General features: G+C 52.2%; 4 protein-coding genes across 4 annotated transcripts; 3 read left to right on the forward strand and 1 right to left on the reverse strand.

Annotated features, from left to right (window-relative positions):
- Positions 1–323: 323 nt before the first annotated feature.
- On the forward strand, positions 324–4,786 carry SEPMUDRAFT_151301 (uncharacterized protein). The gene has a single exon (XM_016906730.1). The coding sequence runs from the start codon at positions 591–593 to the stop codon at positions 4,548–4,550; it is 3,960 nt and encodes a 1,319-aa protein (XP_016757296.1). The 5' UTR covers positions 324–590; the 3' UTR covers positions 4,551–4,786.
- A 400-nt stretch (positions 4,787–5,186) lies between these two features.
- On the forward strand, positions 5,187–5,765 carry SEPMUDRAFT_91644 (uncharacterized protein; the record flags this gene model as incomplete). The annotated part of the gene is made up of 1 exon (XM_016910564.1): positions 5,187–5,765. A coding segment is annotated over one exon (579 nt), but the record flags the coding sequence as incomplete, so codon positions are not given.
- Positions 5,766–5,800: 35 nt separating this feature from the next.
- On the reverse strand, positions 5,801–6,718 carry SEPMUDRAFT_91647 (synaptobrevin-domain-containing protein; the record flags this gene model as incomplete). The annotated part of the gene is made up of 1 exon (XM_016910565.1): positions 5,801–6,718. The coding sequence occupies one exon, from the start codon at positions 6,716–6,718 to the stop codon at positions 5,966–5,968; it is 753 nt and encodes a 250-aa protein (XP_016757298.1). The 3' UTR covers positions 5,801–5,965.
- A 1,229-nt stretch (positions 6,719–7,947) lies between these two features.
- On the forward strand, positions 7,948–9,172 carry SEPMUDRAFT_151302 (COPI associated). The gene is made up of 6 exons (XM_016906731.1): positions 7,948–8,097; positions 8,166–8,240; positions 8,307–8,350; positions 8,419–8,433; positions 8,494–8,562; positions 8,617–9,172. Exons 1-6 carry the CDS (start codon positions 8,078–8,080, stop codon positions 8,787–8,789), a joined length of 396 nt encoding a protein of 131 aa, XP_016757299.1. The 5' UTR covers positions 7,948–8,077; the 3' UTR covers positions 8,790–9,172.
- The last annotated feature ends 41 nt before the right edge of the window (positions 9,173–9,213 follow it).

Genomic DNA, 9,213 nt, shown 5'->3' on the forward strand with positions numbered 1-9,213 from the left:
CGGTGAAAGTATAATACTGGTAACTGGTAACTGGACAGTGGAAAGTCGGTATTTTTTATTGATTTTCGGAGGTCATGCACCCCACGCCGGCAGTGCGCTAGCCTCTTCGATGCAAGTGAGATATTATTCATGCAAGATTGCAGGTCACATTGTGCAACCTTCACGTGTCGCTGGTGCACCTTCTTCCACCCTTTGGTTACTTGGTACTCTGCACGAGAACTTTATTATATACGGGCCTCCTAGGAGGTAAGGTAGGTGAGAGAGGGACAGAGCGGGAGGGAGGGAGACAGAGAGATAAGCGGGTGCTCCAGCTACCAGCCAAGATATCTCCTACCACACCACCATCCCTATACCTCCATAGTACAAGTCAGACATATACCTTCAACTCTCGTTTGCTGCATATTGATTGCCTTCAGCCAGCCGTTGAAACGTTGTTGGGTCGACGGGCATTTGTTATTGTTCTAGTGTGCCCTGGTCCATGAGATCGATGGGATTCTTCCTGCCCTGTCCGAGACTCCTGCTCGATTGGCCCAAACAACCTGTCTTACCTGCCTAAGCTACCATATCATTGGTGCTCTTCCGCAGCCGACATGTTGCGCTTGTTCCGGAGCATCAGCAGAGGACGGGCCAAGGACGACCGACGCAAGAACGAGCCGTGGTATGCTGCTGAGTCGCCCGATGCGAGATACCACCGCCTGCCCCGACAACACAACGACGCCGACGACTTCGACGACGACGACGCCGCCGCCGATGCCTCCCTGTCTCCGCGACTGCACCGACGCCGCAACCCCGACGGCGACTATTTCGATCGACACGATGGCGACGGCGACGACGACCATGACCATGACTACGACGATATGGAAGAGGAGGCCGAAGCAGAGGAGGACGACGAGGATGCACACAATGAAGATGCCGTCGAAACGCCACTGTTACCCATCTTCTCGGCGCCGCATCTCGACAGCCTGCCACTGTACAACATTACCCACGCGATTCGCTTGTTGATCGTGCAGAGGTGCGAGACGACGCTGTCATGGGACCAACTGCGCAGTCCCCAGGTCAGCCAGTTTCTGGTGAAGCCGGTGCAGAGTCAGATCCGAGCAGACCACTTCAATCGGGCCACCCTGTGTGCTCTCTTAGCCAACTGCCTGCAGTTCCAAAAGGAAGGCCAAATGACGCCGGGCAACATGGGAGTGTGTCGGACACGAGCCATGACCAGCGAACTGCTCGCTATGCGGCTGTTGAGGGAGTTTTCCACCCGCGAGCTGATTGATTCCTTGTCATATGACTTTGACCTCCTCCAAGGTATGGATGCTTCCACTGCTGCCCCAGTGCGAAGACCGCAAGGCAGATTTGCCCGCGTGAGTACCATTGAGATTGCCATTCGTGGTGAGGCCAAACGCTTTCTCGCCCATCCTTTGGTCGTGCAGCATCTCGAGGCTATTTGGGCCGGCAATATTGTGTTCCATGCAGAGGCAGACAACCTGCACCGCAAACACCGTCAATCCGATGTGCACAAGCGAGCGCGTCCGGTGGGCTATGGCACCACTCATGCTCCATCAGGATCACCCGCAGATGCTCTTCTGTCGAGAAAGACCCATCCGAGTGAGCAGACACGAGCGCCGTCAGAGACGCCGATTGCCAGGAGAACGGTCACCCTGTACAATCCGAGAGAAGCTTCCGTTTTCAAGCTCAGTCGTTTGCGAGTACCACGATACCGGCAAATATTCAGTACGCTCAGCTTCGCTACCATGCTCACGCTCTTCATCCTCGTACTAGTGGATCGAAGCATTTTCATCACGCCCTTGGAGGTGCTCTTTTGGTTCTGGAGCATCGGATATATGCTCGACGAAATTGTGGGCTTTTCCGAACAAGGCTTTGGACTGTACATCTTGAGCTTTTGGAATGCATTTGATCTAGGCATTCTGTTTCTCTTTGGTGTCTACTACGTCCTGCGACTGTATTCCATCGTGCTCGCAGACTCTGGCAAGCAGAGGATCGCAGGCGTCGCGTACGATGTGTTGGCGAGTACCGCCATTCTGCTGTTTCCTCGCCTGTTTAGCGTCCTCGACCACTACCGTTACTTCTCACAGCTGCTCATTGCATTCCGCATGATGGTACAGGATCTTATTGCGGTCTTGATTCTGATTGTCATCTGCTGTTCGGGCTTCTTCGTGGCTCTCTCTCTATCCTTTGCAGAGGATGGCACCAAAGCCGGTGATGTGGTCTACTCCCTATTTCAGATTCTGATGGGTTTCACGCCCACCGTCTGGGACCATTGGGTCAACTACAACCTTCTCGGCAAGGCCATCATGGCCATCTTTTTGACCATCTGTCACTTCTTGATCGTCACCATTCTGATCACGGTACTCACCAACAGCTTCATGGCCATTGTGAAGAATGCCGAAGAAGAGCATCAATTCTTGTTCGCGGTCAACACCATCTCGATGGTGAAGTCCGATGCTCTCTTCAGTTACATCCCTCCCACCAATGTCATTGGCTGGTCGCTGAGTCCTCTGCGCTACTTGATGCCACTGCGACAGTATGTCAAGTCCAACCGGACCATAATCAAAGTCACACACTTTCCGATCCTCCTCTTGATCTTCTTCTATGAACGCATCTTCATGACCCGAAATGGATATGCTCCGGTCGAGCTGATCGAACGACGCGAGACGGATCGGAGGAAGCCCGCCGCGTTCAGCGCGAAGCCGGAGCCATACGCAGCCAATCGCCTGCTCCGAGAACCTTCTGTCGTCAGCTTTCGCAAGGATCGAGCGTTGGATGAAGTGTTCCGACGGCCCTTCCGGGGAGACACGATTCGGACGACGACCAGAGAAATGGAGATGATCGACGGGCAGGGTTCCGCAAATGCAGTGGACCAGTGGATGCAAGCCGCCGACAATGAAGGCGGCGCCAGTCCGCCAGCCGAGCAACCGAGGAGTGTGCTCGAGAGACTGGAGTTTAGGCGTCCCAGATTCAAGCGCGCGAGCACAAGCGACCGCATTCGAATGATGAAGCAAACAAGGGACTTTTCGACAGCGACACGCAGCGTTGCCAGCGATGGGCATCGGAGACACCCCTATCGTATACCAGAGGAAACGGAAGATCTCGAGATCAGTGTAGACACATTGCCGCAAGACACGGAGGCCGACGGCGACGATGAGATCAACGACGAGTCGGACGCGCACACGCCTGCTCTGGGCGAGAGCGCCCTCTCGATATCTGAACATCGCACTCCCGCAGACGAGAGCGACTCGGAATACTTTCAGACACCCACCGGACCCAACTCGCCCTTTGTACAGATGTCGCACGCTGCACAAGCGAGGACCCTACAATACTCGCCCGACGTCGCGAGAGGCGGTGGACCCACTCGAGCATCAGGACGGCCAGCACGAGGCCAGACCGACAGGCATGCATCATCCACGACCGTCCTGTTCGCTCCTCGGATTGAATTCGATTCGTCTGCATCGAATCCGAAGCAATTCCGCGCTGGGCAGGCGGCAAAGAATACCACCCACAATATCAGGAAGGAGACCACTGCGCCCACGCCCAATCCCACTGGACCAAGTGGACGGACGCCAAAACGAGCATCGACACAGCAAGTCAAGGCACGTCCCATCATGCCTGCACGCCAGCAGAGTACACCCAACGCCGCTGCATTTGGTGGTTTGAGTTTCTTGGAACGGCCGCGCCCGCGAGTGACGTCCTTTAACGCTCGTGCTCTCGACCTCGCCAGCGAGATTGGAGACAATAAATTCACGGGTCCTGCTGGCATCGATGCAGGCGGGATTGATGGCATGCCTTCTTCCTTCAACGAACAAATGATGCGCGAACACCAATTGCGTCGACGCGAAGAGGAAGACCGTCGTCGTAGCGAAGACGAAGAGAAGGGCATGGTCAACCGCATCATGTTGGCACGAATGCATACTCTCGAGGAGGGCTTTAGAGAAGTCCTCAAGGAAATCAAGGACATGAGTCAGCATACTACGAATTCTTCGAGGAGAGAAAGTGAAGTCGATTCCAGTTCGGGACCGATTCGTCATCACAAGAAGAGTTCATCGAAATCCAACATTGATGTCCGAAACGTGTTGGGTGCGGGATCGGGCTGGCAGACTCCGCGAACTCCTATTGCAATTGGTCGAATTGGAGGGAATGATAAGAGTAAGAAGGCAAGTCCCAGTAAGAAGAATCTGAGGACGAACAATAGTAAGAAGGTGAGTGATGATGGTGGACTGGTACCAGCTGAGCCTTCTACGACAACTGCATCCAGTAGCAGTGAGCTGCAACAGTCTCACGAGCAACTTCGCGCGGGACTAGAGGCGGACAGGGGATGGATGAATCGCGAAGCTACGCAAGTAATACCTCCGGAGCTCCAGGAGGATGGCCAGGCCAGTCCGGAGTCTGTCCAGAGTGTGGTTGAAGTTGCCCGTCAAGATGAGGCGCGACGAAACTTTTCTGGGAGACCAAGTACTGCCATTCACGATGATGAACTAATTGATCTTGGAAGAAGAAGAAGCGGAAATGATGATAATAATGATGATAATCGCGAGTGATGAGGTGCAACGGCTACTCTATGTACAATCAACAGCAAATGCGAGATGAGCGTGGTTGGCCGGTTGATCGGTTTGGCGTTTTCTGATTATCATTTTCGAGGACCGCTTGGAAATTGGGGATTGGGGTGGTAATGCATCAATAGATGGAGAAGATGTGTGTGAAGCGGATATTTGTTTGCAAATTTCCTGCAATGACAATTTGTCTATTCTACAGTACCTGTATCTACCTACAGCGACATTATTGGGTTGACATGTATCATGTATGTTCGACATCCTACCCTAGGTAGTTAGCATCAGCTTTAACCTTGATGATATGCTTTTTCCCCCCATTCGACCGACTGTCTGTCTCCTCTTGTTGATGAGTCGTACCTCTCCTAAGCTCCCCCAAATGATCGCCAGTCTCTACTTCCTATCTGTAATCAGCTATACAAGAACCTCGGTTCTCTCTCCAAGCTTAGGTGATTACTATTCACGCTCGTTATTAGTACCTCTAGGTAGTAAGGCCGTACTTTGAAGTGCATTCCACCTACCACCTACCTACCACTTGAACAACACTTCCACCTTCCAAACCCCCGAGAAACAACCAAGTCGAAAAACCCCAAATCTAGAAGAAAAGGAGAAAAAAAGAAGAAAAACATGCCCCTCTACGAAATCCGCCACACAACCCCCCTCACCCCCACCCAATGCGATCGTCTCGCCTCATCCCTCACAAATTTACATTCGACCAAATTCTCTACACCGAAATTCTTCGTCAATGTAGTTTTTTTCTTCTCTGACCAAAATTCCACTTCTGCTTCCAACAATTCTTCGACTTCCGATTCGACTTCCACTACTCGGACATATGTGGGAGGAAAACAACTCCAAGAGAATAATTACATTGTCGCAAATGTGCGTTCGGGACCGAGTCGGACGCAGAAGGAATGGGATGGGTTGTGTGAAGAGGTTGTGAAGATTTGGGAGGGGATAGTTTGTCATGATGGGAAGGATGGGAATGATGGGATTGATGAGAAGAAGGGTGATGATGGAAAGGGATTAAGGGCAGTTTTTGTAATGGGAGGTTTAATTGCGGGGTGGGAGGCAGGGTTTGTGATTCCTAAGGCGGGAGAGGATGGGGAGTGGTTGAAAAAGAATTTGGGAGAGTTTGAGAGGAGGGCGAGGTTGGGGGAGGGCATGTTTGGGGATTTGGTGGAGGAGATTGGGGAGAGGGGGTTGTTGGGGGAGGGGAAGTAGGGAGGAGGAGGGTGGTTGGTAGTCTGTCTGTGATAATACGCCTGTTACGATGCTCTCTCTCGCTTTGCTATCATTTTCCATCATCATAATAATCACACATGGGTGCATGCCAGCACCTCTTTCATTTCTCATTTTGGTTGTTGTAAGCAGCTGCTCATTCCACCTCTTCAAACTGCAGCATTCATTCATCCTCGCCCAACACACTTCCCCCAAGCAGGAAGTCCACACCCAAAACCCACAAACAAATATAACAAAAACACTATCACCACCACCAACAACACCATCAATTTCACATTTTTCCACCACATCCTCCTCTTCAATCCACGACTCCGCACCCGAAAATCCCTCGCACTCCCACCCAAGCGATCCGTCTTATCCACCAACAAATCAATCCTCTCCCCTCTCTCCAACACCCGTTCAATATTCTCCGTCATAATACCCCTCACATTCTCAATCTCGCTCTGCACATTTCGAAACGCATCTTGTTGTCCACTCTTCGTCGTGCCATATTCCACCATGAGTTTCTTCAACTCGCTGTTGAACGCCGCTGCGCCATAGGCGGGTAACGAGCTGAATGAAGTCCGCTCCGGGTCGTATTGTGCGAGAAAGCGCTTTTTGATCTCCACGAGGAAGCCAAAGGGGACTCTTCTTCCCAAGTCGGCTTTGGCGACTACGAGATAGGTCAGGCCTGCTGCGCTGAGTGCGTCGGGGCTAGAGGAGGTGGAGGCATCGGCGATGTAGTGGATGAAATTGTCGTGGATAGTGTAGGTGAGTTTAGAAGGTTCGTCGTGGGAGATTTTGGGCAGAATGACGGAGGCGAGGTTGGAGGTGGTGGTGGAGGATGCGGATGCGCCGCTGGTGTGTTCGCTGAGGATGGTGGAGTGGTGGGCGATGCAGCTGTAGAGGAGCGGTGTGGCGGGAATCGAGCCGGATGCCATGTTGGTTTTATCGTCTGTTGAGTAGCTTGGTCGTGGAGGAGAAGGTGTTGATTACTGCTGGTATTGGTATTGTCGTGTCTTGGATCAACAATTTCGATGCCTAAACAACAACAGCAACACGCGCAAACTGTAACTGGAACGGAGCCACCTTCGTCATTTATTCACTTTAACGAGTGCCGCTTGTCCGAAAGAGGCAGAGTGGATTCCCAACTTGCGGGGTAAGGTTCGAAGCTAATTCGCCAAGGACACAACGACTCGACAATGGCTCTCACCGCTGTACATGCAGACTCTCTTACCTCTGACGAAGCTGCACTTGCTCGTGTTTCCTCGTAACAGAAAACATTATCAACATCAGCAACATCAGCAAGACCAAGAAGAACACACCAAACATCACCATATCAAAAGACCTCAGAGTTGAAAGTATCCGGATACACATATACACACACCTCAACATACAAGTCCACTCCTCCTCCTCACCAGCTCTACCAATCATGGGTCTGGAACGATACATAACGTGAGCTCTACCTCATCCCACCCACCATATCACAACAAGGAACTACTACTTCCTTGATTCTCAGAACTACCCTACCTAGGTACTAGGTCTCGCACAGCTGACCATTGTCTCTCTCTCTTCTAGCCGTCGCAACACAGCCATCATCTCGGCTACAGTTGTAGCAGCTTCATACTTTGCCGTACGCTATCGAGAGGATCAGAATCTGAAGTTGAACAAAGATACATATCATGTGAGGCCGGAGAGATCGGGTATGTTTTCGTTTCATCTCATTCCTTTTTGACTTCTTGTCTTGTCCATAACACTGTGTCTCTCATTTTCTTTGGAAGATCTGAGAAACTACAAGAGATGCACGCTGATGCTGATGGGTATCCTTGTGTAGGTGGCGGTGTTTGAAATGGGCGCTGCCCGCTTGGCTCAGGATATGCCTCTCTATGGTACAACATGCTGGTGTGGAGCTGTATAGTATCTCTGTACAACAAGTAAAGCCGAATTGAGAAACGTGTTGGTCGATATTGCCATTTCTTGTTGATGTTTATTCGTCCACACCAAGTCATCTAGCATCAGAAGTGCGGGAGGGAGGCCCGCGGCGGAACTCCCGTTTGTGGCTATGGCAGTGTGGCTGAGGCTCGGAGCTCCATCCCTGGAGCAGGTAACCGGAACTTGTCCTGCCTCCAAATGCCCCAACAACCACAACTCACTCTCCACCACCACTTCACTTCACTTCACTCCACCATCTCCTTCGAAACGCGCCTCATCTTCCCCGACTTCGCCTGTCCGCCCTCCAATCTCGCGACACCTTCCTCCTAGTCAGATACTCGGTCCCTCGACAGGAGAGTCCGCGCAAGATGGACTTCTCGGATATCTTGTCAGTAGCTACGCGCATGCGACTCGACGATTATCGCTGGCCAAACCCCGTACTGACACTCCTATCAGCCGGATCGTGAACCTAGTGGTGGGTGTATTGATGATACTGGGAGGAATTGGTCAATTCTGGCCTTCATTCTCGGTGTAAGAGACGCCGCGCGTGCGCAACCATACATCAGGCAGGCGATATAGTGCTGATGGCTCGAACAGACAAGCCATTATCATTGCGGTATACCTTTGGATATTCGGGTTGGGTAAGCCGGGACCACAATCACACCTAACCGCGTGAAAGATGAGGATGCTAACTATTGATGTGTTACAGCCACGGCCGCTCTTGGTATGACACCGAAACCCGCCTCTTCGAGCCCTCATTCCGCCCACTAATGCCCACTCGCAGAGTTCCAGATCCCACCCCAAGTCGCGCGATATGCCTCGTTCATGTTCTCATTCATCGGCCGAGGAATCTGTAAGAGCTGTGCAGCATCAGTAGGACTGGGCGCAGAACTGACACACTGAGTAGTCTATGTCTTCATGGGATGCATCGTCATGGGTGACAAATGGTGGAAGTACCTCGATGGTGCGCTCGTCGTGCTGGTCGGAATCGGATACATTGCGCTCGAATTCGTTCCCAGCATCGAGCCGCCTGCGAACATGAGGGACGCCGACGCCGGCTGGGGAGCTGAGCAGGTTTAGATCTGCTATGGAGTCATATGACTTCTCAGGACCAGCCATGCGCGACTGATCACGATCGTGGGCATTCGTGGGCCGGACGGTCGTGAGCGGGAGCGAGACGTGTCCAAAGTTCAATATAATCCACGGAAGGTGACACCTGATCTTTCGGGGCCTGATGGTATGAATAACGCTCGCCAGGCTATGTAGCGCGCGATCTTGCACAAAGTCCGCTAGCAGCCCAAGGAAGTGCAATCCCTAAGGACCAGGTAGTTTTGTCGAGTGAGGATCGATGCTCGCTCGCACGCAGATTCCAGGATTCGTGCGAGGAGGTAATGATGCGTACGCACTTGTACATATGTTTTGTTACTCGATTTTACCCCCATGAGCGCTCTCTCTCTCTCTCTCTCTCTCTCTCTCTCTCTCTCTCTCTCTCTCTCTCTCTCTT

This window comes from Sphaerulina musiva (assembly GCF_000320565.1).
Source record: "Sphaerulina musiva SO2202 unplaced genomic scaffold SEPMUscaffold_10, whole genome shotgun sequence".
Lineage (NCBI taxonomy): Eukaryota > Fungi > Ascomycota > Dothideomycetes > Mycosphaerellales > Mycosphaerellaceae > Sphaerulina > Sphaerulina musiva.